At 35.5% G+C, this 13,493-nt stretch overlaps 1 protein-coding gene across 1 annotated transcript; it reads right to left on the bottom strand.

Annotated features, from left to right (window-relative positions):
* Positions 1-373: 373 nt before the first annotated feature.
* On the bottom strand, positions 374-3,398 carry LOC122078187 (LOB domain-containing protein 24-like). The gene is made up of 2 exons (XM_042644069.1): positions 3,152-3,398; positions 374-736 (listed from the first exon to the last, which is right to left on the bottom strand). Exons 1-2 carry the CDS (start codon positions 3,323-3,325, stop codon positions 404-406), a joined length of 507 nt encoding a protein of 168 aa, XP_042500003.1. The 5' UTR covers positions 3,326-3,398; the 3' UTR covers positions 374-403.
* Between the last annotated feature and the right edge of the window lie 10,095 nt (positions 3,399-13,493).

Below are 13,493 nucleotides of genomic sequence, written 5' to 3'. Positions count from 1 at the left end.
ATTGGCCATGACGGGCTTGATTTTGGAGCCTAAATAATATAGCATAAAATCAATGTCATTTACCTCAGGTAGCGGGCCAATGCGCACTGAACTTATGGCAGCACTTGGGCACGCACCAATCGTATGATACACAATGGATGCACTGACACGTGGGACAGGATTGTATGCAAAAGCAATTGCTCAGTTGAAAATAGAAAAGAAAATGCCAAAACATGGGGAACTATGATTGAATTTGACTTTCATATTCAAGAAAAAGATGGTTCTTAATTTGAAAAAATCTTTGATTCTTCTTTCTATAATAATTTCTGAGATTTCCATCAATTCCGACCAAAAGGTTAGATCCTATCTAAACAGAATGACATAATGCATCTTTATACTATGGAGAGAAGGGGTCATCTGATCACTAGGGATTTGTCATATTTCTGGTAAAAGCCACAGGTTCATCCACCCTAGGACTATTAGGGTTGGAGGTGGAGACTTGATATGGCTGAAGCTGTGGCTGCAAATAACCAACTGAAGAGTAGTTGGAGCTTGAAGCTCCGGTTTGTGAGGTAACTAAAGCTTTGATCTTCTCTATCTCAGATTTAATGGTTGCAGTTTGAGCTTCTATGTATTGTATTTCCCGATTTAGCTGAGATAGCATCTTAGTAATTCCGTAAACTCGATCATCAAGCCTGGATCGCGCTTCGAAATACAGTGAATTTGCAGCTTCTGCTCTTTGATCAGCTTCAACTGCCTGATAAATGCTCAGAAAAAAGTATAGGATTTTAGTATATTACTAAGAACTAGGATTATTGTTTAATGACAGTACCATATGAGAGTGAGAATGCGGATAACAACTGCCTCGTGTAGTTGGTGAGCTATGTAGTTGTTATCTCTCTCTCTCTCTCTCTCTCTCTCTCTCTCTCTCTCTCTCTCTCTCTCTCTCTCTCTCTCTCTCTGAGCTAAAATCTTGTGTCTTGTCCATAATAAACAATAAGCTTTTGTGGTTAGACAAATAATAAATTTGGTTAGTTAGTCTGAGGTTAACAAAAGGCTGTTGTAGTTCTAGTCAGATGAGTTTGCAATGGTTTGAGTATTCTAAAATTTTATTTGGAGTGGTTGTATAGATAAACTTGGACTCAGATTTATCAACAATTAAACTACTATTAGAATGAACTGCCATGTATTTGCTGAATAGACAGATCGACGGAAAAAATCATGACTATACTTAACAATAAAACACTGGGAAAGGCCCACATATGACGGAGATTTTTTGTTGCCATCAGAACAAGGAGAAGTCTCATTAAAAGGAATTAATCAAATCATCAAGCATCTATAGATATCAAACTATTTTCTAAGTGTTCTATGTTATACTTTTTTATCCTACATAATAAAAATATTTTTCCATGTATCTAGTGCACCCATTACTCATATTGTTAGGGAAGGTATATAATTTTGGAAAAAAGGATTCTGTCGTAGAGTATGGCGTATGCACCCAAATGTATATAGAAAAGTCATTCAAACAGTTATATACGTAAAAGATTGATCAAAGATAAGGGGGGTGGGAGGAGGATTATTTCAGAAAGATTTCAGGTTTGGAACATGAAAAATTGTTTCGACACAACTCAACGAAGACTTATTTAAACTAATTAGAGTCAGATTCATGACTTGTAATTTTTCATTTTAAGTTGTAAATGCATGAAAAAGGATGGGAGAAGTTCATATACCATGTAATTAAGGACATTTCAAAATGATAGGGGCTATTAATACTACCTTTTTCAACCCATCACTTTGTTAATTTGTCTACTAAATGTTGGGTTTTCAATTAATTGTTATGATTGGATTAGTTCATTTGGTCCTGAAGATGAATTGCAGCTAGAATATTTCTAGTATTCATTTCATCAATGAATTGACTAATGAATATGAGGTATTCAAATAATTTCAAATATCGGCTCTATTCATATAATCTTGATGACAATTTGTTTAATAAACATTGTAAATTTGGATTCCGCAATAATTTTTAGATACAACCGGTATCATACTATCATCATAATGCAGAATAATCCATGATCTAGTAAAAAATGCAATACAGTAGTTGGATTTAAGGGTGTCAAAAAATCAAACCGAAATCGTTTATCAAAACTATGAAACCGTTTAGTAAATGGTATGTTTTGATTTCAAATTGAGACCATTAATTAAATAATTCAAACCGAATTGAATCATTTAAATTGACGGTAAATCATTCAAGTAAACCATATAAAATCGATTGATATTTACATAGTAAGTTAAGTCAGTCATGCTTAAAATAACTCCCACTAAAAAAATTAAATGACGTTCAGATCTTTTGAACAAAAAACTAATATATATATATAGGGTCTCAGGATCTTTGACCCGACTAATCCCTAGGTCACTTTGATATCACTTGCACAGGACCGGGTCAGTCCGAGATGGAAACTCTCGTGCGATGGCCCCAAGAAGTTAGGCTTACATCCATTTCAATAAAAAATTTATAAGAAAAAAAAAAAGCTATTTGAATAAAAAATTAAAAAACTGAGATAATTTAAATCAAAATGATTGAAACCGTTTATTAAATGGTCCAATTTTGGTTTTACCTAAAATATCTTGCACTAAACCATACCAAACCGTTTAACACCCTTAGTTGAATCAAGTACATATGCAAACTATTGCAGTAGAAGGTAGGCATTATTGTTTATTATTACTGGTTAGATCAAATGCATATGCAAACCAAGTGATTATTGTATGCCACAGGTGCGGCGAGCATTGGACGGGCGAGACGACATCGGCACTCACCCCAATGTCATTCCTGCCATCGGATGCTCGCCGCACCCACGGCAGAAGATGTTCTTTGGGGCCACTCATACAAGGTATTTAGTGCTCTTCACCGCTTTCAATAAGAGTTGAATGGTTCTCATTCAACCCCGGTAAGACCAATCCATATGATTGTGGGGTCAGTATGGGCCTGCAGGTCTAGTCAAGCCAGAGGCCTGAAAACCCGTCGTTAGCCAAAAAAAATTAATAATTTAAATAACATCAAAACTGTTTGATATAACTTCATAAAATTACTCTCATGCTAATCAAACTTCATTCAAAACAAAATCATTGAACTGAAATTTACTTTGCACAGATAGATGAAAATATTTTTATTTACCTTGAGCATTTTGCCAACGTTGCAGGCGGTAAAGACTTTGTGAACGCATTCAAATTTTGCAGGCTCATTGTCAGGAAAATAGGGTTCAAAGATGCAATCTGGAGGACATTTCCTCTTGAAATACTTGCATGCAGCACAATGTGAAATCGCGATTCTTCTTGGAGGAGAAGCCATGGTTGTGCTATTGAAAATCCTGTGGTTGGAGAATTGGTTCCTTGGGCTATAGAGAGAAACCTATTGAGAACCTTTCTTCTCCAATTCTTTGAGATATGAGCAACAGTAGACTGAGATTATTTTATAATTATGTGAGATGGTAAGCTTAGAAAGTTCTTTAATGTCTTTAAATTCAATTTATGGGGGCAAGTTGGTGCTGATGCAGCATCGGATTTCCTATTTTGTTGAGAAGTTGAGGTGGTTGGATTTCAACCTCTATTGGCAATTTGAAATATGCCAAATTAGGGGTGTCAATTCTGAGCACGCAAGATTATGGTCTGACCTGGATCTGCCCCAATTAATAAATAGGCATTCACGGTGCAAGCAGCTAGACCGTCGGGCGCCTGATCGAATCAACCGATTATATGCCCGATCGAATCCAACCCCCTTTATTAAAGAACAACCATACTCTCATATCATTTCTCTTCTTTATTAAAGAATTTGTGTCACCTTCTATTATGAAGATTTTTTGTATAAAACTATTGTGATTTAATGTTCAAATGGAACATTTTTTGACCTTCAACTCACTGAAGAAAAGAATTTTAGGGTAAGCACATTTATAACCCGTTTGGACTTAAATAGATCCGTAGCTCAGTTAAGACCTGGTTAAGGTATCCTGTTTAAAGCCCGACACCAACCGGCCCGATTATAAATCTTACCATGCCCCCAAAGCTAGGCCCGTTTACTTAAACGGTTCACGGTGCAAGGTTTCTAAGTGGTCAAGCCTGACTAGGCCCGGTCGACCGGTTGACACCCCTATGCCAAATGGTTAAAAAGTTTAGAAGAAACGATTCATGTCCAAGGGCGTAGCCTATGATAGAGACCCCTCTTTCTTTCTTTCTCCCCTCTCTGAAATGACCTCTCTACCCCCTATTGATTGAACCAATACAGAGCACTCATTGGATGTTTCTTGCCATGTAGTTGCAGTCATTGGACACTCTAGGGCATCCATAAAAGGAAATTTTTGGATGGCCTGCGGTGGGCAGTGGGAGGCAATGAGGATCCAATGATTGGGAGGGATCCAACATGCACCCTATTCTGCCTCACCCCAGAAGATTTTTTGCGCTAATTTGATGCACATAAGAGGAATTTCATCTAGACTTTTAGAATTTTAATAAACCAAAACCCAAAATAAGCAAATAAATGGGGTACACCAATCCTTTCCCCTAACCCAAGATCAAGAACAATCTTCACTTACAGAAAACCCACCTGAACTAAATCAAATGTGTGTTTGGGATAGAGCTGGGCATGATGTGCATATGGGAAAGCTTTACATTTAATCGAAGTGTATTTTCCATAAGAAAATGAGACATTTGGTTAGTTGGGGGTATCAAAGGGCTAGGAAATCAGGAATCAATGTTAACAAAGTTTGTGGAAGGGTTTAAGTTCATAGAAAGATCATATAACAGCTCAAAATTTGAATTATAGAGAAAGTTGTGCTGATGTATGTATTGGATTTTCCAGCTTATGGAATAACTAATTAAATGTGGCAATATATAGTTTTTAAGTTGACAATACAAAATACTGTTCTACTATGTTTCTTTAGGGGGAAAAAAAAAACATCAATTTATATCCACAATAGGAACTCAAAAAAAGTTTAATATATAAAAAAGAAACTTTTATAGTTATTATCCAATGATGATGTAACTAATTCCATAATATTCTTAATTTCTTTAATAAATTTTACTTTATTTTACAATCGAATTTCTTTTATTTTAAAATAGTAAAATAAATTTTATATCAAGAAAGTATAATTACCAAAAAATGATAAGAATTTTAAGTAGGTTACACAATCATGATTACTAGACTATCATTTTTCTTTTCGAAAGTGATTTTACCTCTCAATCTATACTCAATTCTGTTTGATTATTATGATACCCAGCTGTTTGATGCTCAAATGACATATTTATACCGTCAGAGACTCAGAATTACCTTCCGGTATATTTATAAGTAAAATATTTGGGCTATCATCAGTTCTTTCGATTCTGGGTTGGTTTTGATCGGATTAAGCATCTAATTTTATAAACAGTCCACAAACAAAGCGTACCAACTTGAGTTTGGATCATGGTTTCAGAAATCAGATTGGTCGGATGGGGACATTAATATTGGTATCAGCCCTACTGATATTGATTCTTGGTTGATCCCATATCGATAAGTTATTATAAATCAAGAGTTAAAAAAGAAGAAGAAGAAGAAAGGATCAGCTACTTGTACGATCATCTGTTCGTATAAGTTAGTGTCTAACACCTGTCTTTTTGTTCTCAAATATACTCCTCTTTATCGTTGTAATGACAAAAGGTGGAACAGGAGTTGGATGTAGGCTCATACGACCAGGTGATTGTACGAGCAGCGGATTCTATCTCAAAAAAAATCCAATTCTTAGATGCATCTAGGGCACATCTTTTTGATAGGTCAATCTGGATCAGTATTGGATATTTATCAACCAAGACCAATATGATTTCTCCTTAGTCTATATTGAGATAATCCTATATTGGTAGTGGGTGATTCGACTATCATGTAAAAAGATCCACAAAAAGTCATCTCACTATAAGTCAATTGGTTTTAAGATAAAATCTTTAACATGATATCAGAGTGGGTACATTGATAATCCCGCATAAACTTGACCTCCGACCTACTTGTAATAGACTTCTTGCTATTAACCTCGTAGGATCTATCAGCTTCAGCTTCATGGCTAGATCCCATATTACTTGTTCCAGTTTGGCAATGAGCAACCTGTGAGATTATTTCCTTTAATTGAGGTTAGCAAAAACTCATTGCAGAAAGACAGTTTGGTCACTCGCATCCATTGTGGCATGGATCGAGTCGTCGTTCCTTATATGACCCTGCTCCAACCGGCTACTTCACTCGGGTTCATTAGGATTTTCTATGGCGATTGACCCGTAGATTACACAGCAATCAACTGCGAAGCTGATGTAAAGTTGCCAAAACTACAAACACGAGTGAGGAGTGAGGAGTGAGGAGTGAGGAGAGAAGACTATGATGTGTGTAGACATTATTTTTCTGAAAAATTACTTGGACATTTCATGTGTTATGACGTAATTGCTTGGCACTCCTAAAGTTTGAAACTATTACTTGAAGCCTCATGTAAAATAATATGATTAATTATAATTAATGATTAAATAAAAAAAAATACCATTTTATCATTGTAAATTATTCAATTATAACTTTTGAAATAAAAATTATCAATTTACCCTTTAAAGTTATTAACCTGAAAATACTCAAATCTATTTGAATAATGAGTGAGGGGTTCACTTACCACGCATGTTCCATCACAATTCCTTTACAAACCCAAATCTGTTTGGTAGATGAGTAAGCATTGGCAATGAAAGGTTCCTACCGCTGGCACATTCTATGAAGCCATTTCTGCCCTTACATCCGTCTCACAAATGATCAAACTCGACTTCAACTCTCTAGGGTTTTAAAAATTGAATCGGAGTAAGTTGTTTTGACTTGGGATTTGGGATTGAAAAATGTGCTGGTACCTTCTATGAAGCCATTTCTGCCCTTACATTCCGTCTCACAAATTATCCCCGATTGTATGCTTAATGAGTCAAATCGAGTTTGGTCAATTCCATTTGAATCCAATAAATTCCAAGACGATTCTAATTAAAATCAATCGAAATGAATTCTGAGATTTAAAACCTTGCAACTCCGATAACAGTTAAAATCAATGGATATTGGAGAGCTTAAGTTTTGAGAGAGGTCGAGGTAGTTGAGATTGGAGCAGTGGTAATTGGTAAGAGACTTAATTACCCATTCGTGGGTTGTCCAGATGGTTAGGGCGAATTGGGATTGTATTGATAAGCGCATGATCGGTGAATTGCGAAGTAACAAACTCAATTCACTATCTTTTAGGCATTTAGGGTGTCCAACAATCTGACTATAATATAGAGGATATCCAACTATTCAAGTAATTTTCCCCTTATATTTTTTTTAATCATATATTGTGTTGCAACATGCATGTTTGGGGAATACTTGATAAGTATTTTCACCTAAATTTAATATATAGTTACATGTGTGTGCCAATCAGCCAATAGGGGGCGCCACACTGCTCCCTTTCCCCCTCTCGTTTGGTCTCACAGTGAGGCACTTTGTCTCCCCATTTGCATGATCACATGATTAGTCTTCTTAATAAACAAATATATATATATATATATCATTCATTTATATTAAGAATAAAAAAAGAAAAAGAAAAAAAAAAAAGAGAATGTACTAGTTGAAATCAAGAGGACAGTAGAGAGTAGAGACTAATACAACGTGAAAGAAATAAATTTTGAAATCACTTCCCTATTTCGATATGGCCACCATCAGGGGGGAGACTTAATACCTCACCTAAAATAAAGTTAAAGCCTTCCTAAGATATTGCTATATCATTGTACAAAGGTCTCAAAAATCTGGCTAAGATGATTACAAAAATATGCACCCATGTATAAATTTACATTTTGTAGTATTTCATGTAATGTCAATAGACTCTAGATATCATGAAACTATTTTTATGTTCAGAAATTCAATATAAATAATTGATTTCCGGCCAAATTTTTAACCAATTCAATTTTTTGAATAACTTGCAAATGGAAACTTTAAGAAATATTATAAATTGCAATCAAATACATAAACGCAAAAGTCATTTTTGCACTTGTTATATGTTTCTGTATTTATTTGGGTAGCAATTCTTAACCTAACACCTAGTTTGCTTGAACCTGTCTTACTAATAATTTTTTGGGCAAAAGAACCCTACTATGTTGGCACAAGAAACACCATAGCGCAGGACCAATGAGGAAGTGTGTGTCAGCATCTCCAGTACCTTGAGCGTAGGGGCATTATAGTCTTTTTGTGCCTCCTATCTGTGCGCGTTTCCTACACCAGTAGGACAATATTCTTTTTCATAGAGTTCAATATAGCTCAATTACGTGATAAGATGAACTCGACATGGACTCCAAAGTTGCTGGACCCAATATATTATCATGTGCCTAACCCAACCTGGACTTCCCTAGCCTGCCGAGTACCCTATTTGCTACACAATAAAATTAGAATGAAAATGGCTTAAGATAGCAAGTAAACACCGTCGAAGCTTGGACCATATATGGACCAGCCAATTATTAGCTTACTAAGGCTCTCTTTGGTTTGGTTTCTACACAATAAAATTACAATGAAGCCCATAATGATGCCAATGTAAAACTATAGCATATCCATCCATTCTCCGTCACCTTCATTTTCTTCATCAACCTTGGCATATATAAGAGGTGGAGATACGTTAGTGCCTGGGCAATTATTAGCTAGGGGCCTCCCACAAAGTTCAGAGTTCCCAGTATACATGGATGCATCACTGATAGTCTGGAGCTGGTTGCTTGATGGAATTTTCCCAAATAAATTGTTATGTGATAAGTTCAAGTGGCTTAAGAAAGTTAAAGAAGATATGTTTGGAAGAATCTCACCAGAAATTTGATTTATGGAGAGGTCAAGGGTTTCTAGATTTAGCAAATCCCCTATTTTCTCCGGGATCTTTTCTGTCAAATGATTCATTGATAAGTTCAGGGTACCCAATACCACCAATCTTGTTATTCCATCTGAAATTTTCTTGGATAGATTATTGCTTGAAAGATTAATGCTCTTCACCAAATCAAGGGTCTTGGTGTATTCATGTTCTTTTCCCAAACATTGTGGGATGAATCCTGATAGATTATTATGTGAGAGATCCAATATGCGAAGCATAGAAAGGCTACATTGAGACCTCCTCCAGTAATGCTTTCATGGTATAGAAAACTCAAAAGCAACAACAAAAGAAACTGAATGAATGTAATAGAAGCTACAACACCCATGGCTTTCTTAGATACGCTAATAATTCACTCAATTCTGATTGCACACAGCTCTGTGTATATATGATGCCCAAGTGATATTTATAAGAGATCAGAATTCAATATCCAGATTTACCACGTGGTAAAAAATAATAATCAACTGCTTCTACCCGGGTAACTGGTAATTTTTTTCCGTAGCTCCAATGATCAGCTGCAAAAGCTGATGGAAGTTTGGTGGAAGTAGCCAACCACAAAAATATGACTAGGTAAGGACTATAATGAAACCAATCCTTTCTTGGACCATGACCTCATGCAACAAGAGTGTGACCGATCCGTATTGGACCATAATTGTGTTAATTGGCATTAATGACAAAGGACTTTAATTTACACGGCATTGATTTTAGACTTTCTTGATTGAAATGGTCCTCGAAGAAACATAGACTGAGACTATTGGACCCATGACTATTTTAGAGTCTTTTTGCATCTTTCAATTCTTGGTTTCCTTACGGTATGTTGTGACTTTAAAACAAAGAAAAACTATTTGAGTTGAGACTATTTTGGAGACTTTGAATCTTTTTATTCATTTTTTTTTTTTTTAATACCATAGATTGTACTTCCCAAGTAGGTTTTAAATTTGATTTACATCCACAATAATAGATTTTAAAATAATTTACGTAATCCTCAAATACTTTATTGTTCGTCTTGCCCAAGATAAAAATAAAATTTAACTTCTTGAAATACCTTTTTACATCACATTTATCCATAAGGCTAAAGTTATGACTGCCCTGTCAATGACATTTCTCCCCTCAACTCGAGTTCAGTTCCTCTGAATGTACATCTGAATTTGAATGGACAGAATTGAGGGGTGATGAGAAAAAATATTGAACGACCATTTTATTTGGAACTTTTAATTTATGGGAAGTTAAGTATCTCCATCTAATGGTCCATTGAACCCAAGGGGATAGTGCAGTTGGTGAGCAACGAACTTGATATGTACAAGCCGTAAACTCGGACATCTTAAGTTCGATTTCCTCTATGCACACCTTGGGCCACTCACATGGAGGTGTTTAATGTTCTTCACTACTTTCAGTGAAAATTGAATGATTATTATTGAACCCTGGTAAAACCTAGTCCATGCATCATGCGACGAGTTCAAGACCCAGAAAAATCTATTGCATAAGAGATATCTTATGGCAAAGTTTAGATTGCCCAACGACACCCTTCTGAAGGAGTTGTTCTCTAGTCTATGAAAAACCAACAATTCGATTGGAATGTTTAAGCTCAACATGCATAGTGATTTAGTGATGACGCATGGGGAGGTAAGGAGCAAGGGAGAGAAAGAATAATGAGAAAGACTTGAGAGATTGGCTTCAGGGAATGAATCTGATTATTTTAGTTCCCTATTTAGTAGGAATTAGATAAAATGTAATAAATACCATAAAAGGGGAAAAGGGGATAAGGCCTCATGTGATCTCTGGGGATTTGTTACATTTCTTGCTAAAAGCACAGGTTCATCAACTGTAGGGCTATTAGGATTGGAGATGGAGACTCAGTATGGCTGGAAATGAAAGAGCAGATCAAGTCCTCGGGCTGATCTGCACAGATGGAATCCACCGAACAATCAACTCTGTGGTAAATTTCATCTGTGTGGATCAGCCCGTATGTAACCTGATCCACATTCTGCAAATGACCTACTGGAGGATTGATTGTGGGAGATTGAAGCTTGAGTTTGCTGAAAATGCGGCTGCAAATGAGAAACTGGAGGATAGTTGTAGTTTGAAGCTTGAGTTTGCTGAAATTGAGGCAGCAAAGGAGCTTCATGAGCTTATGAAGTAACTGATGAAGCTTTGATCCTCTCTGTCTCAGCTTTAATGGATGCAATTTGAGCTTCTTTGTATTGTATTTCCCGATTTAGCGGAGATAGCATTCTGGTAATTCCGTAAACCCAATCCTCAAGCCTGCGTCAAGCTTCGAAATACAGAGAATTTGCAGCTAGCTTTTGCTCTTTGATCGACTTCAACTGACTGATAAGTGCTTAGAAAAGTATAGGGTTTTAGTATTACTATAGGAACCGGTAGGATTATTGTTTAATGGCAGTAGTTATTGTCTTGTAAGGTACCATCAGAGAGTGAAAATGTGGGATAATAATTTCAAACAGCAATTAACTTTGTTAGAATAAACGCCAAAGAAGAACGATGAAAACAAATAGATTGTTCAAGACACAGAGATTTAATGAGGTTCACACACTGATGTGGTGTGCTACTTCTTCAAGCGAAGAAAGAAATGATTCATTATGTTGGAAGAAAGATTACAATGGAGATCTCTCAAGAACACCCAAATTCGTGACAAGAATTTCTCACCCATAAACCCTAAAACAAAAAATCCAAATCGCATAATGACTTGCTTAACAAGATGATTGTACATATACATACTCCTCTCAATCCCTTTGCTACCATCACTTACCTCAGAAAATCTCTCTCTCTCTCTCTCTCACACACACACACACACTCCTAGAAGCTAAAATTCTACCCCAAAAAAAATCTAGAAGCTAAAAATCTTGTTTCTTGCTGATAATAAACAATAAGCTTTTGAGTTTAGACATATAATCAATTTGGTTACTTAGTCTGAATTTAACAAAAGGCTGTTGTAGTTCTAGTCACATGAGTTTACAATGGTTTAAGTATTCTAAAATTTTATTCGGAGTTGTTGTATACACAGGTTGGACTTAGATTTATCAACAATTATACTACTAATAATAATAAAAAAAAGAATTAATCAAATCATGAAGCACCAATGGATATCAAATTATTCTCTAAGTGTTATATGTTATACATTTCTATATGATATGTATATGTACTATGCAGACAAACTTACCTTCAAAATTATCTTACATAATAAATATATTTTTCCATGTATCTTGTGCACCCACTACTAATAGTCTCATATTGTTAGGGTAGATGTATTATTTTTTGAAAAAGGGTAATGTTCGGGAGTGTAGTGTCTGTGCCCCAACGCAAATAGAGACGTTATTTATAAAGTCACATATGTAAAAGGTGCTCAAATATAAGGGGGTTAGTTAATAGAATGATTTCAGGATTTGGAACAAGAAAAAAAAATGTACCAACACAACTCAATAAAGCCTTATACAAACTAATTAGTGTTAGATACGCGACTTGTAATTTTTCATTTCAAGTTATATAAACAAATATAATAACCTTAAAACTATTAAAAGGAAACATATAACAATAAAAAATTCAATTTAATTAGTATTTACATTCACTTCAATAAAAAAATTAAAAAACCGAGACAGTTCAAACCAAAACCATTGAAACCGTTCATTAAATGGTTCAATTTTGATTTACCCAAAATATCTTGCACCAAACTAAAGTAAACCATTTAACACCCTTAGTTGGATCAAGTACATATGTAGACTATTGCAGTAGAAGGTAGGCATTATTGTGTATTAGGGTCACTCACACGGGGTGTTTAGTGTTCTTCATTGCTTTCAATGAAAGTTGAATGGTTCTCATCCAACCTTGATATGACCTTGTCCACACGGTTGTGGGGTCAGTATAGGCCTATAAGACTAGTTTGGCCGATGGCTTGGATATCCGTCGTTAGCTTTAAAAAAAAAAAACTTTTTGATATAACTTCACAAAATTCCTATCATTCTAACCAAACTTCATTCAAAACAAAATCACTGAACAGAAATTTACTTTGCACAGATATATGAAAATATATTTATTTAATTACCTTGGGCATTTTGCCAACATTGCAGGCCGTAAAGACTTTGTGAACACATTCAAATTTTGCAGGCTCATTGTCTGTCAGGAAAATAAGGCTCGAAGATGCAATATGGAGGACATTTCCTCTTGAAATACTTGCATGCTGCACAATGAGAAATCGCGATTCTTCTTAGAGGAGAAGCCATGGTTCAGCTATTGAAAATCCTATGGTAGGAGAATTGGTTCTTTGGGCTATAAAGAGAAACCTATTGAGAACCTTTCTTCCCCAATTCTTTGAGATATTAGCAACAGTATAGATTTTATAATTGAGTGAGATGGTAAGCTTAGAAAGTTATTTAATGTCTTTAAATTCAATTTATGTGGGCAAGTTGGTGCTGATGCAGAAGTAGATTTCCTATTTTGTTGAGAAGCTAAGGTGGCCGGATTTCAACCTATATTGGCAACTTGAGATATGCCAAATGGTTAAAAACTTTAGAAGAAATAATTCATGTCCGGGGGCATAGCCTCTGCTAGAGCCCCCTTCTTTTTCTCTTTCTCCCCTCTCTGAGATAACCTTTCTACCCCTAT

Source organism: Macadamia integrifolia, chromosome 5, assembly GCF_013358625.1.
Source record: "Macadamia integrifolia cultivar HAES 741 chromosome 5, SCU_Mint_v3, whole genome shotgun sequence".
NCBI classification, from domain to species: domain Eukaryota; kingdom Viridiplantae; phylum Streptophyta; class Magnoliopsida; order Proteales; family Proteaceae; genus Macadamia; species Macadamia integrifolia.
The sequence above is the reverse complement of the archived record's forward strand: the minus strand, read 5'-3'. Positions and strand labels throughout refer to the sequence as shown.